The following is a 21,960-nucleotide window of genomic DNA, read 5'->3' on the forward strand; positions in this document are numbered from 1 at the left end:
CGCTTCCTCCCCCAACATTAAATAACACAAAACAAAACTCAAAGCTTTAGGAGCCCTGGCCCCCCTCCCTTCCTGTCTGTAAACTCTTTCTCCACATCTCCGCCCCCATGCCCCGCCCCCGCCACCCCTCCTGAGGTCGTCGCCGCCGGGCCCGTGCAGCGCCTCTCGCCTCTGTTTGAAGGCGCTGCACAGGCAAAAAGAAATCAGATCGCTGCAGTCTTCAGGACGTCTCTCTCCTTCGTCTTCCCTGACCTGGGCCCGCCCCCGTCTGACGTAGGTTTCTTACGTCAGACGGGGGCGGGGCCAGGTCAGAGAAGGAGAGAGACATCCTGAAGTCAAGACTGCAGCAATCTGATGGTCTTCTTGCCCGTGCAGCGCCTTCATACAGAGGTGAGAGGCGCTGCAGGGGCCCGGTAATGCGGGGGGGGGGCGGTGGAGGGGGGAGCGACGGTCTCAGGGGGGTGGCGGGAGCGGAGCATGGGGGCGGAGGGAGGTGGAGCTGTGTGGAGAAAGAGTTTATAGACAGGAAGGGAGGGGGGCCAGGGCTCCTAAAGCTTTGAGTTTTGTTTTGTGTTTTTATTTAATGCTGGGGGAGGAAGCGGGAAGCAGCAGCGGCGACCACGGGCGGGGGGGGGGCGAGGCAGTCCATAAAGGACGCTCCTGATGAGCGCCTTTGCCCTCTCCCGAACCTTTTTTTTTTCTTTTTCACTTTTATAGTGATGCAGGGGGAGCGGGGAGCAGCAGCGACCTTGGGCATCAATAAAAGATGCCCCTGACGTGCGTTTTCGCCCCCCTCGCTTTTTTTTTGTTTGTTTTTTACATTAAAGTTTTTAGTCGGATAGCCCTAACGACAGGTACAGACCTGTCGTTAGCTTTCTGGCAGTTTTCCTGCGTTAGGGTAGTCGGAAAACTTTGATGCATCTCGTTTCAATGGGGTTTCTACACAATTTGCTCATCTGCATTCCGTTTTCGTTTTCTGCTACCGTGGTCGGAAAATGGCCTTTAATGCATGCCACGGTTCAAAAATTCTTCGTTAAAGGGTTGTTAAAGGTCGTTAAAGTTTAGTGCATCTGGGCCTTAGTTGATACAGCCAGAGTTGCCATCTAAGCACCACCTGACACGCAAACAAAACACATATGCAACCCAAGTTTTGTTTTTTTATACAATTCATCTTCTAATTAGAGATCCTCTGTTCATCCCACGCCATTTTAAATTCTGCCACAGTTTTTTTTTCTCCAACACCTCCCTCGGGAGGGCATTCCAGGCATCAGCCACCCTCTCTGTGAAAAATAATTTTCTGACATTACTCCTAAGTCTACCACCCTGCAACCTCAATTCATGTCCTCTATTTCTACCATTTTCCTTTCTCTGGAAAATATTTGTTTCTATGTTAATGCCTTTCAAGTATTTAAATGTCTGTATCATATCTCCCGTGTCCCTCCTCTCCTCTAGGGTATACATATTCAGGCCTTCCAGTCTCTTCTTTTATGTCTTTTGGCGCAATCTCCATATCGTTTTAGTCACCTTCCTCTGGACCACTTCAAGTCTTCTTACATCTTTAGCAAGATATGGCCTCCATGTATAGCAGTTAAGTTTTCTTGTTCCCTGCTAGTACTCATAACCATCAAAAATACAAAACCAAAAACTTAGTGCTAATAGTACGGGCCAATAGCACCGCACAAATCCAGACACACATAAAAATACAATAGTTGTTTATTTGAGTGCATACCATAAAGGTCCGCTCACTATAGATCACCAAATGTAATTAGAAGAGGGCCCTCAGAATAAACCACCACTTTTAAGGCAATATCATTTGTTTATTGCCTGGTGGGATAGCACCTCTTTCATAGGGCTTCCTCTTGTGTGTATGTGTACGTGCTATTGCCACAATACCCAAGTGCTAAACATATACTTATAAACAGTGCGCATACAAAACGTGAACTTGTCTTTAAAATGATTCCTTGCTGCTTTGTCTTTCTTTCTGTAGTTACTTATTTTTTCTTTTTTTCTTTCTTCACTCATGCAAATAGAGCACCTTCATTTTATTCAACTCCCGGTCTCACAAACATAAATCCATCACACTTCCCCTAATCTCGTTGGGTGAGGGCAGGACACAGGCAGGGAAAGAAGGCCGATGGGAGGCGATCTGCCTGCTGCGGGTTTGGCGCTGTAAGTTCAATGGAGAAGAGAGGGCCCGGCCCAGGTGGAGGGGGGGCGGCAGGGACCCGGGGGGGGGGGGGGTAGCGGTAGCAGCGACCTCAGGGGGGGTGGGAGGGGAGGGGGCCTTGGAGCTGGGAGGGAAGCAGGAAGGATGCTGGACATGGGAGGTCAGAAGGAGGGGGGCCTTGGTGCTGGGAGGGATGGACAAAGGGGGGCCTTGGAGCTGGCTGAGAGGGAGGGACGGAGGGGGGCCCTTGGAACTGGGAGGAAGGGGAGAGGGGCCTTGGAGCTGGGAGGGGAGGGGGGGACTGGGGCCTTGGAGCTGGGAGGGAGGGACGGAAGGGGGCCTTGCAGCTGGGAGTGGGGGGGAATGGGGCCTTGGAGCTGGGAGGGAGGGAGTTACACATCAAAATAAAACATACCAATACTCGCCCTTTTTAACGGGCTTAACGTCTAGTAAATACATAAATAAATTTCAAAATGGCATTAAACCGGCTAGAATTTAGAAGAGCAAAATCTGTTTGCATCAATGTTGGTCCACAGCATTGCTGCAGGAGCTCTGTAAAATTAGATCATTTGCACTGGAGAAAAGGCAGCTGAGGGGTGATATGATAAAAGTCTACAAAATAATGAGCGGAGTAGAGCGGACAGATGTGAAGCATTTGTTTACACTTTCAAACAATAATAGAACCAGGGGACACAAGATGAAGCTAGAATATGGTAGATTTAAAACAAATAGGAGAAAGTTTTTCTTTACTCAGCGTGTAGTTGGACTCTAGAACTTGTTGCCAGAGAATGTGGTGGCAGTGGCTGGCCTTACGGAGTTCAAGGGGGGTTTGGACAGATTCCTGAAGGAAAAGTCTATTGAACATTTTTTTTGTGGGGGGGATGGGGGGTTGCCAGGTTCTTGAAGCCTGGACTGTCTTGATGGACCCTTGGTCTTTTCCCAGTATGGCAGTGCTTATGTGTATAAGGGCATTTTATTTCATTTTTAATTCTATATTTTAAATGCATGTTTTGAAAATGTTTATGTGCATGAAGGATGCAAAATCACTGAGGTCCCTGTTTACTAAGCTGCACTAGAGGCACCTTAGCATTTTTAGCACGCGCTAACTGTGTAGGCACCTACAATATTGCTATGGTCACCTACACAGCGTGCACTAATTTTGTGCACACGCTAAAAATACTAGTGCACCTTAGTAAACAGGGCCTTGAGTTACTGGATCAGTCAAAATCATCTTTCTTACAGCTTCCTGTTTAAAGCATACGTATATTAAAGTTAAAATTCCTGTTCAACTTGACATTATTATATCCAACTGACCAACTCTCTTGGCTCTAATCCTCGACTTCTCTTCACCACATTGAACTCTCTCCTCAAGGTGCCCCCTCCCCCAACTCCCCCTTCATTATCTCCTCAGACCCTTGCTGAATTCTTTCACAACAAGGTTCAAAAGATAAACCTTGCTTTCTCTACCTCACCACCTCTCCCTCCACTAGTCCGTTCCCCTCTCTCTCCTTCCCCTCATTCCCTTTCCTCCTTTCCTGAAGTTACTATTGAGGAAACAACACTTCTCCTTTCTTCCTCAAAATGTACCACCTGTTCCTCTGATCCCATTCCCACCCACCTTCTTAATGCCATCTCTCCTGCTCTTATTCCTTTTATCTGTCACATTCTCAACCTCTCACTTTCCACTGTGACTGTCCCTGCTGCCTTTAAACATGCTGCTCTCCTTAAGAAGCCTTCACTCGACCCTACATGTCCCTCTAATTACCGACCCATCTCCCTCCTTCCTTTTTTCTCCAAATTACTTGAGAGTGCTGTTCACCACCGCTGCCTTGATTTTCTCTCCTCACATGCTATTTTTGACCCAATACAATCTGGTTTTCGCCCTCTCCACTCAACCGAAACTGCGCTTACTAAAGTCTCCAATGACCTATTACTGGCTAAATCCAGAGGTCAATATTCCATCCTCATTCTTCTTGATCTTTCCGCTGCTTTTGACACTGTCGATCACAGCATACTTCTCGATACCCTGTCCTCACTTGGATTCCAGGGCTCTGTCCTTTCCTGGTTCTCTTCCTACCTCTCCCTCCGCACCTTTAGTGTTCACTCTGGTGGATCCTCTTCTACTTCTATCCCTCTGCCTGTCGGCGTACCTCAGGGTTCTGTTCTTGGTCCCCTCCTCTTTTCTATCTACACTTCTTCCCTTGGTTCATTAATCTCATCCCATGGCTTTTCCTACCATCTCTATGCTGATGACTCCCAAATCTACCTTTCTACCCCTGATATCTCACCTTGCATCCAAACCAAAGTTTCAGCGTGCTTGTCTGACATTGCTGTCTGGATGTCTCAACGCCACCTGAAATTAAATATGACCAAAACCGAGCTTCTCATTCCCCCCCCCCCCCCAAACCCACCTCCCGCTCCCCCCGTTTTCTATTTCTGTTGATGGCTCTCTCATTCTCCCTGTCTCCTCAGCTCGAAACCTTGGGGTCATCTTTGACTCTTCTCTCTCCTTCTCTGCTCATATCCAGCAGATTGCCAAGACCTGTCGTTTCTTTCTTTACAACATCCGTAAAATCCGCCCCTTTCTTTCCGAGCACTCTACCAAAACCCTCATCCACACCCTTGTCACCTCTCGTTTACACTACTGCAATCTGCTTCTTGCTGGCCTCCCACTTAGTCACCTCTCCCCCTTCCAGTCGGTTCAAAACTCTGCTGCCCGTCTCGTCTTCCGCCAGGGTCGCTTTACTCATACTACCCCTCTCCTCAAGACCCTTCACTGGCTCCCTATCCGTTTTCGCATCCTGTTCAAACTTCTTCTGCTAACCTATAAATGTACTCACTCTGCTGCTCCCCAGTATCTCTCCACACTCGTCCTTCCCTACACCCCTTCCCGTGCACTCCGCTCCATGGATAAATCCTTCTTATCTGTTCCCTTCTCCACTACTGCCAACTCCAGACTTCGCGCCTTCTGTCTAGCTGCACCCTACGCCTGGAATAAACTTCCTGAGCCCCTACGTCTTGCCCCATCCTTGGCCACCTTTAAATCTAGACTGAAAGCCCACCTCTTTAACATTGCTTTTGACTCGTAACCACTTGTAACCACTCGCCTCCACCTACCCTCCTCTCTTCCTTCCCGTTCACATTAATTGATTTGATTTGTTTACTTTATTTATTTTTTGTCTATTAGATTGTAAGCTCTTTGAGCAGGGACTGTCTTTCTTCTATGTTTGTGCAGCGCTGCGTACGCCTTGTAGCGCTATAGAAATGCTAAATAGTAGTAGTAGTACATTGAATTCTGCCAATATGCAAAATGCTCTTGCAACAAGATAGTTTGTAAGAGATCTATCAAATTCTCAATGTATTCTACCCTAGGAAAAGAACTGCTGCAGTAAGAATGTTCTTATCACTTCTTAGAAGCTTTCAACAAAGGGATCAACTGTACTTTGAAAGCCAAATATTATTCTGTATAATAGAAATTAAATATAGGGGTTTCCAGGCAGACCATTTTCATTTTTCTTCATTTAGTTTTATTTTTCTTTTGTTTTATTTCATTGTGGTGCATGTTATAATACTACATCACTGTTGTAAAACAACAAAAATGCACATCCATGTTTGGAAAATTATTTTGTTTCTGAGCCCCAAAGATTATCGCCTTCTCTTGTCAGGTTACAGAATTTATCTCAGGGAGCATCTCTTTGAGATCCTATTGTTGTTTCCACTGCAGTGCTCAAGGGAAAGCATTGCCAGTGCTAGCAATTCTCCTGTCACTGTACATGTTCCCCCAGGGTCCTCTTAGCATCCAGCTGCTGGTGCTTCTGCTTGACTTCACTTTTCCCTCCTTTACCTCATGCTGCATCTGCTGTGTCTTTTACTTTGCATTTCTATCCACTGAGCTCCCCATAACATCAGTACTGCTCCATAAAACAGACATAACTCTTGCAGCCTTTTTTTTTTTAGTGCCTGCTCTTACCTGGTCCCTGGCTAAGGCCAAGATCTGAACTTACCGCTTGTCTCCTGCCAGTTATGGTTTTTCTTCCTATAAAAGGCTTCTCCATTGAAGGGAGGGTGCATAAATACACATGCATGAATTCCCCATAGCACTGTGACATTTTTACCCAACAATCTTAGCAGTAAATGGACAGCTATTTTTCATTTATAGAACAAGCAGTTGTTCATTAACTGGATTCATAAGAAACTTGATGTATAGTAGCAAAAAGCTGCAAAGGGCCTGACTGTCAAGTAGTCAAAACTACCAGCTCCGCCCTCTCTCTCTCTCTCTCTCTGCGCTGCACAACTACTTCCAGTTTACTTAGCTGCTGATAAAGCTGAAGGAGAAGTGGAAGGAAAGAAATGACTGCGGCTGTGATTAAGGCAGGGGTAGGGTATTAACCTCATTTTAATCCTTGCCCCTGTGACAAAAAATGTTGCTGTGAGTGATAGGGGGAGGAGGAGAGTCCACGTTAGTTGTTGTGGATGACTGGAGAGAGAAGGGTATTGCAATTGCTGAGCTAATGGAGTTGGAAGGGGACAAAAAAAATACTGGGGGCCTCAATGCACACTCCTTATGCACAAATCACAGGAGCTCAGCAGCCTCTGCATCACCTACTCATGCACACACAGACCACAACTATACATATGTAAACATCTTCCACCTTATCAAACACACACCACACCTAGTTAGTTACTACCCATGCAGTCATTCATACCCGCTTATCTACCCAAATTAATTCTGTCATTCACGCTCACACACACACACGTTTGCCCTTGCACTCACTGATGTACAGCCTTGCACTCACTGGTCCCAGTAATTCAAACACAACAGTCACTTAACACCCATGTACATCCCACTCAAATCCACTCATTCATATACACCGTTGCACTTACACACCTCAGACTCTTGATGTACATATATGGGCTTACAAGTTGGAGGTATACCCCTTCTCCCCCCTCTCCGTCATCCTTCTTCATACTCATCCTCTCTTCCCTACCCTGATTCATGTCACTCCCTCATTCTCATCCCTTTCTCCAATCCCTCACTCCCAAGCTTATCTCCTCAAATTCATCCTCTCTTGACCACCACAAAAAGATTGTAACCTTTTTTTCTTAGTGCATCTTTATCCCAGACTTATCCATTCTTAGTACCTTCTGTGTCATTGCCCTCAAACTGAATCATTTATCCCCTTTCCCCCATCCATGCTCATTCCTTCTTTTTCTAACCTCCAGAGTTCATTCCCTTTCTCTCCACAGATGTTCACCCCTATACTGTCTTCTTCCCCAGATTCAATCACTCATCACTCTCTCTCTTAGCTCCCCCGGGCTTACCCACCAGACTGCAATAAGCCCCTCTCTTTTTGTCCAGCATCTCCCCTTTGTCTCCTTATTTTCCCCCTTCCACCATGTCTAGCATCTTCCCCTCCCTTCTTTCTCTCCAGTGAGGTCCACTATATTTTCCCCCAGCCCTCCCAGTCCAGTATCTCCCCCTCTTTTTTTTTTATCCCCTTCCCATTTCTCTACATCCCGCTGTTATCACCACCATCATAACAGTATCCCATCAAGCATGCGGCAGCAATAAAACAAATGCTTCAGCACTGGCTGTAGAGCCTTTAAGATTCTGCAATCTGCCTATTGTCACATTCCGCCCCCTCTAAAACAGGAAGTATGAGTCAGAAAGGGTAGGACATGACAGCTCCGCGGGTGCTGAGGCATATGTATTGTTGTTGCTTTGGGCCTGGCAGGATGCAGCAACATGGGAGAGTGTGTGTTTGGGGGGGGGAGGGGGAGTGTGGTTTAAAGGGAATTTTTGAACAGGTGCAACAGACCAGATAAAGCTCTTCAGTGGCCTATATGTTTCACACTCCTGCATTAAAGTTTCACTGAACTCTTCAGAACTGCTTTACAAATGCAGATTTATTAATGGCATCAATGAGGTTATCTTTTGAACTCACATGAGTTTGAATTTTTAGGGGCCGATTCAAAAAAGGCACCTGTTAAATACTGGTGCCACAGGAAAATGTACGGAGTTGCAAACAGCAAACGATGTGCAAAATGGATTGCATGCAAATCAGATGCACAGATCCCCCTTTGGGCCTTGGTCACTATTTGTGACTCGAAGTTGTCAATTACATTTGACACTAGACCATCAGGGAGTTTTTTTAGTTGCATGCGGGGGAGAGGGTCCACCGGATCCCCCCCTCAAGCTCCCCCCTACACAACTCAGGAAAATACCTGGTGGTCTCGTGTCCCTCCCTTCCCTCCCCTCCACATACAGAAAATCCCTGGTGGTCTAGTGGACTGCCTCCCAACCCCCTCCAAACCAAATTTCCACCCCCCCCTCACTCAAACAACTACTCCCTGGTGGTCTAGTGACCCTCCCCCCCCCCCCACCCCACACACACACACACATGTGCACACATTCCCACGTACCTTAAATGTGCTGGAGGCAGGAGAGAAGGAGCAACGCCTCCCTCCCTCCTGCCACTGGGCCCGGCCCTCTCAAAATGGCAGCACCCAGCCACTGCATATAAGGAGGTTTTTTCTCTTATATGGTTTTTATCCCCTCTCAGTGTATTCCAGGATGCACCAGGCAGGGGCTATGCACCGCCATTCTGCGTGGGCCCAGAGGGAGGAGGTGGTCCTCCTACCTTCATTTTTTAAGGTATGTGGAAGGGTCTGGAGGGGAGTATGGGGGGCTTTATTGGTTCTGGGGGGGGGGGGGTCACGAAGGGTCCAGTGGTCCACCACGGAGTTTTGGTTTGGGGGGCTTGGGAGGGGGTCCATTGGACCACCAGGGTTTTTTTGGGTGCCCAGGGGTGTGTGGGAGGGTCAGGAGTGGGTCCACTGGACCACCAGGGATATTGGTTCAGGAGGAGCCAGAAAGGGGTCGGGATGGACAAAGTATGGAGCTCAAGCAGGCACCCTTTGCAGTTGTTTGTGTTTCCCTCCTCTCTGACAGCTCCAGAGCTGCCGTAAAATCTAGCTTATTAAATCTAGGTGCTCTGGAGCTGTGCATTGCAGGGAATGCTTATTATAATACTATTAAGCTCGTTGTAATACATTTGCATAGGGTTCTTGGTAACTGCTAACAGCACACATTAGAAACACGGAAAACCCTTTTGTGCATTACTTGCTAAATAACGTTTGCTTTAGACCGGTTAAAAACGGACTTAAGCAAACATTGAAAACTCAGCAAGCTTTTTGCATTGGCCCCTTAATCTTTAAAACTATTTGCATTTCAGACTACTTTCCAGTAGGGGTGGGCATTTATGGCCCTGTACACTAAGGTGCACTAGCGTTTTTAGTGCGCGCTAACACTAGTGACACTAGTATATTTCTATGGGTGTCTCTAGTGTTAGCACACGCTAAAAACATTAGCGTGCCTACAGTGCAGCTTAGTAAACAGGGCCTTTAGTGTACTATTAATTTGATAAATTTTTAAAAATTTTAACTAGGATTACATTTTTTAATCCTGATCAAAAAAATGTTTTAACTCCTCTCTGTTGTCCAGCATTGCTTTCTCTCCTTCTTTATCCTATTTCACCTTGAAATAACATAGCAGAGGGAAAGCCTCTGTGTCATTTGCAAGTAGCATGTGGGAATCACTGCCAATATCCGCTACCTACGTTCCTGTACCCGCTCCGCCGAACGCCTCTGGCGGAAATCTCGGGCCCTTGCTGATTTCTTACACTTTAAGTTCATGCTGACCTCCTTCCAATCTGCTCTTTTACGTGCCAAACAGGATTATTATATCCAACTGACCAACTCTCTTGGCTCTAATCCTCGACTTCTCTTCACCACATTGAACTCTCTCCTCAAGGTGCCCCCTCCCCCAACTCCCCCTTCATTATCTCCTCAGACCCTTGCTGAATTCTTTCACAACAAGGTTCAAAAGATAAACCTTGCTTTCTCTACCTCACTAGCTCTCCCTCCACTAGTCCGTTCCCCTCTCTCTCCTTCCCCTCATTCCCTTTCCTCCTTTCCTGAAGTTACTATTGAGGAAACTACACTTCTCCTTTCTTCCTCAAAATGTACCACCTGTTCCTCTGATCCCATTCCCACCCACCTTCTTAATGCCATCTCTCCTACTCTTATTCCTTTTATCTGTCACATTCTCAACCTCTCACTTTCCACTGCGACTGTCCCTGCTGCCTTTAAACATGCTGTGGTCACACCTCTCCTTAAGAAGCCTTCACTTGACCCTACTTGTCCCTCTAATTACCGACCCATCTCCCTCCTTCCTTTTCTCTCCAAATTACTTGAGCGTGCTGTTCACCGCCGCTGCCTTGATTTTCTCTCCTCACATGCTATTCTTGACCCATTACAATCTGGTTTTCGCCCTCTCCACTCAACCGAAACTGCGCTTACTAAAGTCTCCAATGACCTATTACTGGCTAAATCCAGAGGTCAATATTCCATCCTCATTCTTCTTGATCTTTCCGCTGCTTTTGACACTGTCGATCACAGCATACTTCTCGATACCCTGTCCTCACTTGGATTCCAGGGCTCTGTCCTTTCCTGGTTCTCTTCCTACCTCTCCCTCCGCACCTTTAGTGTTCACTCTGGTGGATCCTCTTCTACTTCTATCCCTCTGCCTGTCGGCGTACCTCAGGGTTCTGTTCTTGGTCCCCTCCTCTTTTCTATCTACACTTCTTCCCTTGGTTCATTAATCTCATCCCATGGCTTTTCCTACCACCTCTATGCTGATGACTCCCAAATCTACCTTTCTACCCCTGATATCTCACCTTGCATCCAAACCAAAGTTTCAGCGTGCTTGTCTGACATTGCTGCCTGGATGTCTCAACGCCACCTGAAATTAAATATGACCAAAACCGAGCTTCTCATTTTCCCCCCCCAAACCCACCTCCCCGCTCCCCCCCGTTTTCTATTTCTGTTGATGGCTCTCTCATTCTCCCTGTCTCCTCAGCTCGAAACCTTGGGGTCATCTTTGACTCTTCTCTCTCCTTCTCTGCTCATATCCAGCAGACCGCCAAGACCTGTCGTTTCTTTCTTTACAACATCCGTAAAATCCGCCCCTTTCTTTCCGAGCACTCTACCAAAACCCTTATCCACACCCTTGTCACCTCTCGTTTAGACTACTGCAATCTGCTTCTTGCTGGCCTCCCACTTAGTCACCTCTCCTCTCTCCAGTCAGTTCAAAACTCTGCTGCCCGTCTCATCTTCCGCCAGGGTCGCTTTACTCATACTACCCCTCTCCTCAAGACCCTTCACTGGCTCCCTATCCGTTTTCGCATCCTGTTCAAACTTCTTCTGCTAACCTATAAATGTACTCACTCTGCTGCTCCCCAGTATCTCTCCACACTCGTCCTTCCCTACACCCCTTCCCGTGCACTCCGCTCCATGGATAAAAATCCTTCTTATCTGTTCCCTTCTCCACTACTGCCAACTCCAGACTTCGTGCCTTCTGTCTCGCTGCACCCTACGCCTGGAATAAACTTCCTGAGCCCCTACGTCTTGCCCCATCCTTGGCCACCTTTAAATCTAGACTGAAAACCCACCTCTTTAACATTGCTTTTGACTCGTAACCACTTGTAACCACTCGCCTCCACCTACCCTCCTCTCTTCCTTCCCGTTCACATTAATTGATTTGATTTGCTTACTTTATTTATTTTTTGTCTATTAGATTGTAAGCTCTTTGAGCAGGGACTGTCTTTCTTCTATGTTTGTACAGCGCTGCGTATGCCTTGTAGCGCTATAGAAATGCTAAATAGTAGTAGTAGTAGTAGTAATAAATGGGTGGGGGGGGGACGACACACACAGAAATGCTGGAGAGGTGGGGGGAGGTCACCAGGAGAGGAGGGAAATGGGTGTTTGTGTCAGGGGTAACAGGTTTAGCAGCAGAAGAGGAGACACTTGGGTATATGTACAGGAGAAGGATGTAGCAGGAGAGGAGAAAGGTAGGTTCTGTGGGAAGGAAGTGTGTGTATGCAACTTTTCATTATATTCATTATATTCAGCAGGTTTAAAAAATTTCCATGCAGTAGTAATTTACACCACTCCAGAGAAACCAGACTATGATCAGCTTTCATCTTCATTGTGACATTGTTTGGAATTATGTTAACTCCCTATACTGCATTCACTATACATCATGGCCACTATTCTCTTGCTGATTGTTTTCTGGTTTATAAAAGAATATATGTCATAACTTTTTTTCATGATTATTATGTGATCATAAAATAATAACTAACATTTTTTCATGTGCCTATTTATTAAAGATTGGGACAGGGAGAAATTACTGGAAGCATGGATGTGTAATCCAGAGAGCTGCTGCCAACGCTCAGGTGTTCAGATGCCAACTCCTCCTCCAAGTGGGTATAATGCCTGGGACACACTCCCTTCCCCACGAACTCCCCGCACCACTCGCTCATCTGTCACTTCTCCTGATGAAATCAGCCTGTCACCAGGGGACATGGACACACCTCTGGTATGTTACATTGTTGGTGCTGTTTGCCAGACGCATATGAAAAATGGTCAGCAATGTATGGGATAATGTGTAGAGTGAATGGATAAATACTAGGACAGGTGTCCTTTTTCAGGAAAGGTATTTTTTTTGTTGGAATATGCAAAAAAACTTCTTTACTTTTTTTTCTTACTAATTACATACAAAGACATGGGTGGCATAGTTGCTGAGGTTTTCTTAAACATCTTGTAAGTTCCCAACATTATTTTCCAGAAAAGAACAAGAAAAACAATTTATTAATGTGAAATTCATTAGACATATTGGTATGAACCCAACTACAATGATAAAATAAACTGTTACATTCCTATAGCAGATGTTAAGTCTACAATATTAGCCAGATTACTCTAGCTATAAGCTTTCATGTTTCCTGACCTCCTAGCTTTCTTTTGTTTTTCTTATATATTATTGTGTCTTGTCTGTCTTGACAGCAGAGACTCTATATGCCTGCATATACCTTGTGTCTCTATATAAATGTTTAGTACTAGTTGTTATTCTTATTATATTTAGAGGCTCATTTTCCAAGCACATAGACTTACAAATTTATATGGGTTACATTGGGGCTTATTTTCAAAAGAGAAAAATGTCTAAAAAGTGGCATAAATCTACATTTGGACACTTTTCTTACAAAAACATCCAAATTGGTATTTTCAAAAACAGTTTTTAGACATTTTTCTATGAAGTCCATCAGAAGTGCATTCACAAAGGGGCGTGTTAAGGGCAGGATCTGGGCATTCCTAACACTTAGACCTTTTTCTGCAGTGTATTGGTATAGTCTTTCATTAGCTTCTGTGGAGTCATGTTGAATGATGATGGCATGGAGTTCTATCTCGTGGCCATTTGGGGTATCTGTGAAATTGAGCAGTTGTCGAGAGCCTAGTTTCTAGTAAGTAGGCATGAAAGTCACAATAAAAATCTAACATTATTGGCATTATGTAAGCCACATTGAGCCTGCAAATAGGTGGGAAAATGTGGGATAAAAATGTAACAAATAAATAAATAATGGAACAAAGCAAAAACACCCAGGGCTATAAGTTGGACGTTTTGGTCTAGACCTCTTTTATTGAAAAAGTGCCCTAAATGACCAGATGACCACTGCAGGAATAAATGAATGACACCCCCTTACTCCTTCAGTGGTCACTGACTCTCTCCTATCCCACAAAGATGTAAATGAAACAGTACATACCAACCTCTATGACAGCTTCAAATGTTTATGGCCAGCTCTATTAGAGCAGCAAGCAGATTCCTGGAATAGCCTAGTGGTCAGTGCAGTGCGCTGTAGAAAAGGTGACCCAGGTCCATAATCCAACTATTACATTTGTGGTGGAAAGTGTCAGCCCCCCTCCTCCCCCAAAAAATACCCCCCAAAACCTACTGGACCCACATGTAGGTGACACCTGCAGCCATCAGGGCTATTGTAGTAGTGTATAGTTGGGTACAGTAGGTTTTTTTTTTTAGGTTTTGAAGGTCCCACTGTACAACATAAGGAGGTATTGGTGAGATGTGTACTTGGGAGCTGTTACATGAAGTCCACTGCAGTGCCCCCTAGGGTGCCCCACTGCTCTGCTAGGATGCCTGTGTGGCTAGTCTACTAGGAAAGCTGGCTCCTCCTATGTCCCAATGGCTTGATTTTGTAGTTTTTCACTTGGGCTTTTTTTTTTTTTAAGATTGTACAAAAAGATAGACATACAAAGCACAAAAACATCTAGGAAATGGTCATTTGAAAAAAAAAAAAAAACAGATGTTTTTCTGGTTTGAAAGTGGTCATTTTTACTTCTTGGTTTTTGGGCGTTTTCAGCAAAATGTCCAAAGTTGGATTTAGACATCTTATCAAAAATGCCCCTCCATGTAACTTTGCAAGTCTATATGCTTTGAAAATGAGCACCTTAATATCTTATATTGTGGTAGATAACCACACTCCATTTCTCATACTCGTTAAAATTATAGGCCTTTGTATTATAAAAATGTCTTTATCTTTCTGTGTCTGCTGAACATACTATGGCTGTGCTTTACCCATCTCATTGTGCTCTCAGCATAGACTTTTGTTAAGGCTCTGGGCATCTATTTTGTTCCAAGTGGTAAGCATAACTAAGGATATGGTGCATTCAGTAACTAGAAACACTGATACTTTAGGAATTTTAAAAAATTAGAGCAAAATGAGTTTTTAATTAGAAAAAGTTAAAATAATTCTAATACTGCTTTAAAAGATTGCTACTGATTTAGGAGCCTACAGTTTTTTAAAAATAGGTCACTTCTTTCTTATAAATTTAATTCATTATTAAATAGTGAAAATGTGGTGCCTTGTGATATTGTAGGCATAAAGTTCTGCATTGGACATTACTGCATCACACTATTTCATGTTGTATTCTTGCAGTGACATTGAACACACAATTCCTAAAATTAGAGCAGTATTGGAATCACAAGTACGTTATTAGTAAGAAAAGGAGCTGAAATGTAAAACAAATGTGTTCTGAAATCATAGTTTCAAATAGTCATTTAGGGGTCCTTTTACCAAACTTCAGTAAAAGGGGGCCTACACTGGCATCAGCGTGTGTTTTTGATGCGCACTATGGCCCCCTTTTACAGCAGCAGGTAAAAGGCTCTATTTATTTATTTTTAAGAAATAGGCTTCTTTTACAAAACCGCACTAGCAATTCCCGTGCGGCAAATGAGAGGAAGCCCATAAGAATCGGTAGCGCAGCTTTATAAAAGAGGCCCATCCATGCAGCAAGTGAACCACTTGCTGCGCGGCCATTTCAGGGGGAGCATTTACCACCACTGCCTAATTCCTGCTAGGTAAGCCCTGGCACTACAAAAATAAAAAATATTTGTACCGCCAGAAGTGGGAACTACCGCCGGGCTAGCCCGGCGGTAGTTCCAGATTAGCAAGCAGTAAGCCCCCTTATTGCAGTGCACTTTATATTAATATTCTTAATGCATGGTAACACTTTGATGTCTGAAGGCAAGAGGTCACTAAAGTCACACAAGTGGGATCCGGGTCCCAGGACTGCACTTGGTGGTAAACAAGTATCTATTTCAGAGTTTCTAGAGAAACCTAGAACTTTACTGCACATGCATGGGACTTCCCATGCAGGATTGGCCCCACTGTACCCTTTAGTGCCTTTTTGTCTAATGCAGATGTCAAATATTAGAGCTTAGGAACCATACTTGTTGTTTCACTCACCAAAATAACTCCTGTAATTTTTCCAGACATGTTTTTGGCATAAGTTTTCATTTTAATTTTATGTCATCCTTAATGTTGGCTAGCAAGAATTTTTTTTCTTTACCCATTCCATACTTCTAGCAGGTAGTAGTGGCCATTTTTCTTGAAATTTCTTTGGTATTTAACATGAGAATTATCCTTTGATTTCACTGCATCAATTTTTCAAACCATTTTATTTATTTATTGGGATTAACTGCCTTTGTGAAGAGATTCTCTCAAGGCAGTGTCAGGCTTCTCATGAAAGAACAGGGTTTGTGAGCCCTTGGACCACTGCCGTGGAGCGGCAGTGGCAGGCAAAACCACCCCCAAACCAGAGGCAAGGCAGAACAGGACTGGAACCCCGGACTGGAGTTGCAGCAGAGGCAAACAAGCTGAGACAGGCAGAGCAGGAACAGCTAGACTTCACCTGCGCTTGACCGCCGTTCCCCAGGAGTTGAGCCCCTGGGTGCGGGCGGCCGGCAGGACTTACAGGACAGGGCAGGAACTGGATACCAACAGGAAACACACCACAGAGTCAGGACTAAAAGCTGCCAAGCAGCCACTAAAAAGGAACACAGACACAAGACAAGGAAATGCAGACCAGAAACAAGACTACGAGCTAAGCAATAAAACCAAAGCTAACTACACACAAACAAACTAGAACCAGGCAAGAACTCAGACTAGAACTGGATTAAGCAGAAGTGCACAGAGCACACCCACATACCAGGGACCTTAGACGATGCAAAGGCAAACACAGAAGTTTCCAGGAATAATGTCAGGAAATTATTTTACGTGGAAAGGGTGGTCGAAGCCTGGAATACCCTCCTGAGGGAGGTGGTAGAGACAAAAAAACGGTGATGGTATTCAAAAAGGCATGGAATAAACACAGAAGATCTCTAATTAGTGGCGCTTAGATGGCAACTCCAGCTGTGAAGAACTAAAGCCGGTGCCGTGTCTGTGTCCTGAATATGGCAGTCTGGTTTAGGATGGGCTGGAGAGGGGCTTTGACAGCAACTTCAGTAGCTGGAACGCAGTGGCGTTCCTAGGGGGACAGACACCTGGGGCGGCGCCCCGCCCCCCCCCCCCCCCGGGTGCACGCCTCTGGGGGGGGTGCCGCAGCGCACGCCTGCTCAGAGTTCCCTGACTTTGCGCGTTCGCTGCAGCTCCCTCTGACCCGGAACAGGAAGTAACCTGTTCCAGGGCAGAGGGAGCTGCAGCGAACGCGCGAAGTCAGCGAACTCAGAGCAGGCACGCGCCGCGGCACCCCCCAGCGGCGTGCACCCGGGGCGGACCGCCCCCCCCCCCCCCCCCTTGGTACCCCACTGCTGGAACGTGAGAACAGTGTTGGATAGACTTTTACAGTCTGTCACACGCAAATGACAAGACTGATTTGAATAGGCTGGAGTAGGTTTCAACAGCAGCTCTAGTAGCTGGAACAGGACTTCTATGGTCTATGTCCCAGAAATGCCAAAAAAAGACCATGAATCAAGTATTTTACATTACATTCATTGCTGGTTTAATCATGATTTGATAATGAGTGTAACTGTTGGGCAGGCTGGATGGTCTTTATCTGTCATCATTTCCCATGTTTCTATGTTGCCATGTGCACCAAGTTGAAGCCATGTTACTTCAAGAGTGTGAAGTCTTTCCTGTCTCTTGATTCCAGCTGACTTTGATACTTCAGGTATGACCTTTGAACTTCATAGGCATTTGTATTTATTTATTTATTGCACTTGTATCCCACATTTTCCCACCTATTTGCAGGCTCAATGTGGCTTACAAAGACCTGTTATGACGTCTCCATTCCAGGTAAAAGATACAATTGATGTTACAAAGAGATTAAGTACAAAGTACTTGTCTCTCAGACTTCTGTTCAATACCTCCTAATTGGATTAGAGTTGAACACATTCTGTGGCCCTACTTACATATCTGAAGAGGTCTTGTCTGAAGAAGCTTACTGTTTTCACTTCCCCTCCAAGCCATCTCAGTCACAAGTTGGGAACAGATCTCTTCTTGAAGACGTTTTTCCCGGAAAAAAATAGCTAAGGTCATCTCTTTTTAAATTCAATTGAGAATTATCACAGTGTAGCTTTTGGCCTTCTTAAAGACTCTGATACCCTCAAAGAGTGTTTGTTCACTATCTGATACCCTCAAAGAGTGTCTGTTCATTGTCTCGGTGAAAGAGAATGTTAGAAACTCTATACACTGTACTTTGTATTGAAAGTAATGATCCAAAAATACAAATCTGAAATTAAGAAAGCCAAAGTTAAGTATTATGAAGACAAAGTAGGGGGTAATTCACTACATTAAAAAAAAAAACTTTTTTTTGGACAGGTAAATGGTCTGCTGGACACACAGGATCTGACAACAGACAACATCTCTCAGCCCAAGAGCTGGCCAACTACTTTGAACAGAATATCTCCAACATCAAAAGAGGTCTTCCCACCCCCACAAACAATATAGGAGGATGCCTAAACATGACAAGAAAAATAGAAGACCCCATGCCAGCAGATAGAACATGGACATCTTTCACACCTCCTTCCCTGGTCAAAAGGCCTACTTGACACATGTCTGAATTTCCTGCTAAAGAGCACCCCGATACATTCATACACTGCCTAATGAAACACATCACTTCCATGCTTAATCAGCACCATGCTTAACCCCCATCCCAAAAAATAGCAAGTTCACGCGAGATATAATGTTGAACTACAGACCTGTGGTTTCCATCCCCCTACTTACCAAGGTAATGGAGGGCATAGCCGCAAATCAACTCATGAAATATATGGCACATTTTTCCATACTGCACAGCTCTCAATCGGGCTTCTGCCCAAGCCACAGTACAGAAACCATATTAACATCGCTGGTGTCAGACCCGAGAAAAAGAGATCAACACAGGTTGCAGGGCCATGATCCTCCCATTCAATTTGTCATCAGCTTTTGACCTGCTAGACCATGGGCTGTTACTAAACATGGTAGACAACATAGAAATAGGGGGAGGGTCCTATCCTGGTTTGAGAGATTCCTGAGCAGCAGATCCTACAAAGTGAAGATTCCAAGAATCCCAATCTGCAGAATGGATTCCAGAATGTGGAGTGCCTCAAGGTCCCCCATCTTTCTATCACTATTTAACATTCTGATGGCCCTCTTAGGCCACAAACTAGAAGCAAACGGCTTTAAAACATACATCTACACGGATGGTGTAACCATATACATCTCGTTTTCTGATGACATCATGGCTGCACAAAGAGAAATCAAACGTGCGCTTGATCTGATGGAAACCTGGGCCATGACTTTCAAGCTGAAACTCAACAGAGAAAAAATTAAGTTCATGGCAATAACCAACCCTTCCAAACCAAACGGAATACACACTAGATACAAATGTCAAAGTACTAGGAATACTGTTTGACCAACACTTGACACTAGAACCACAATTATCCGCTTTCACATCAAAAGTATTCAGATCCCTTAGGAAAATACAATGAATAGGAATATATTTTTCAAAAACTGCCTTCCGATTTCTAGTCCAAAGCTTTGCTCTGGCCCAGATAGATTACTGCAATGTGGTTTGTGTGGGATGCAGAGAATGCATACTCAAAAAAACTACAAACAGCACAAAATACCTCAGCACGCCTGATCTTCGGTGCATCCAAATATGATCTCGCAATGCAACTGCTGCAATATCTACACTGGCTACCAATAAGAACAAGAGTGATCTTCAAAATTTGCACTTATGTTTACCAGATTGTATACGGCACCACATCAAGTTACATGATGTCCACTAGTTGAACTACCGCAACCAACCCTCAAGGAGAAACTTAGAGACTACCTCATCATACTCCTTACCAGCTGTAAAGGATTGGTCTACAAAGCAGCCCACACTGCACACTTCCCATTTCATGCAGCCAGATGGTGGAATGCATTGCCAAAGGACACATGACACGACATCACCTGTGAAAGCTTTCGCAAAAAAGTAAAAACATTTTTGTACAAGAAATTCCTGATAATCGATGCAACTTAGCATCAAGCGACAGACAGCACAACAAAGTATACCCAGATCATGTTACCGCACTACCTCCCTAGATATGTTAACTCGCCCATTTATCTCTATTCTCCCTCTTCATGCACCCCCAACCTTTTATTGCTGTATCTGATTTGTGTTTCTGACCTCAGTTTGTATATCTGAATTAACTTAATGTAAGCCACACAGAACTCAGTCCTCGACTCAGACATGTGTGGGGTATAAATCTAATAAAGTAACTTCTACATACGGCCCTTTTCTTCATTATGTACACAAAAACTTATATGCAGATGTCTCGCTAACCACATACTACTCTCTACACTAGCTTTCTGTGTCAGCCCCCAAAGTGTCTTTACTTTGCTTCTCCTTTCTTTCAATCTTTTTTTCTCCTTCAGACCCTTATCATTTTTAAAAATATATAAGTACATAAGTAATGCTACACTGAGAAAAGACCAAGGGTCCATCGAGCCCAGCATCCTGTCCACAACAGCGGCACCTGGCGAGCTTCCCAAACGTACAAACATTCTATACATGTTATTCCTGGAATTGTGGATTTTCCCCAAGTCCATTTAGTAGTGGTTTATGGACTTGTCCTTTAGGAAACTGACTAACCCCTTTTTAAACTCTGCTAAGCTAACCGCCTTCACCACATTCTCCAGCAACGAATTCCAGAGTTTAATTATGCGCTTCAGTTTCTAAAAATAGAGTACTTCAGCAAATGCACAATTTCTAGGTGGCTAGCAGATTTCATCTGCTTTACTTTATGCCCAGACTGGGCTGACTCTAGAGGGCCATGCCGAGGCTCATAATATCAGAAATGTGGCTACGTCGGTAGCCTACTTGAGGTCAACCTCCATAGAGGAGATTTGCAAAGCTGTGATATGGTCATCTATCCATACACGCATATCTCATTACTGCCTTCAGCAGGATGTCTGACATGACAGCCGGTTCAGGCAAGCAGTCCTGCAAATTTTTTTGGGTGTTTAGAATCCAACTCCACCCCCACCCCTAGATCCAGTTTTCTTCTGTTCCAGGCTGCACTTCCACAACTTGTAAACAAATTGTTTCAGGTTAATTGAATAACAGGCCTCAATAGTTCAAGTTGCAGTTGTCCTAGCGTTGTTTTCGGTGAGCCTGGTTGCTAGGGATTCGCAGCTATGAGAATACAATGGCCTGCATGTCCTCTGCGAAAGCAAAGTTACTCACCTGTAGCAGATGTTCGAGGACTTCGGGCCAAGCATTCTAACATACCCTCCTACCTCCCCTTGGAATTAAATTCTTTAGGTTTTTTGGGGTTTTTTTTACAATGACTGAGTGACCCGTGTTCGTGCATCAAGTCACCAGCGCATGCACGGTGAGACACTACTAGAAAATTCTTGATCTCACTAATCAGCATCTGTACCAGGCTTCATTGGATGACGTCACCTAGCTGTGAGGACACTTGACCTGCTGTCCTTGGTGAACATCTTAAAACTTTGTTTTAAGGCATTTTTGTTTATTTTCTTTTTAAATGTGAGCCCATTCCAAATTCCTGTGACATAGAATATGAAGATATATGTCCAGATTATTTTGTTGTTTTTTTAAAATTCTTAATGATTCCTTGAATATTTCTGTAATTGTTCTTTCACACTGAGAGTATTCTGTGTAGATTAGTGAAGCCAAATAACCAGTTCATTTTGAACTGTGTTCATATTAGAATGTAAAAAATATACAATGGTGTGACATGTTCTCCCCAGAAATTTTTACCAGCCAGGTGGTTGCATGAAAGAGTAGCTAGGTGGGGCAGGGGAATATGGTGCAGAATTATAACATTTTCTGTTAAGTTGGCTGGGCATTCAGTTAAATCAGCCAGATGGTCTGCCCAGTCAAAAGGTCCAAGAAAACACTGATATGAAGACTTGCACAGTACTGTTTGTCAGTTGTACTTGAATTAGGAATAAAATTGTTATTCATTTTTATTCTTTTATTATACAGTGAAATTGTTATGGTCGAGCATGTGCCTAAATATAAACTTCTAATTTTATTTTTGAATATTTGTAAAAAGTACAACAAGAAACATATGAGTTTATAAAATACAAATGTAGTTGCATTTTAAATGGCAA

At 44.4% G+C, this 21,960-nt stretch overlaps 1 protein-coding gene across 4 annotated transcripts in view; it reads left to right on the forward strand.

Annotated features, from left to right (window-relative positions):
• The window catches only part of ANKIB1 (ankyrin repeat and IBR domain containing 1), a 410,970-nt gene that overhangs the window by 203,120 nt on the left and 185,890 nt on the right, over positions 1-21,960 (forward strand). For all 4 annotated transcript variants that reach the window (XM_030200246.1, XM_030200271.1, XM_030200262.1 and 1 more), the window contains exon 6: positions 12,397-12,605. In XM_030200246.1, coding sequence (XP_030056106.1) covers positions 12,397-12,605 — 209 coding nt within the window. The remainder of the gene's footprint in view (positions 1-12,396; positions 12,606-21,960) is intronic.

This window comes from Microcaecilia unicolor, chromosome 1 (genome assembly GCF_901765095.1).
Source record: "Microcaecilia unicolor chromosome 1, aMicUni1.1, whole genome shotgun sequence".
NCBI lineage: Eukaryota > Metazoa > Chordata > Amphibia > Gymnophiona > Siphonopidae > Microcaecilia > Microcaecilia unicolor.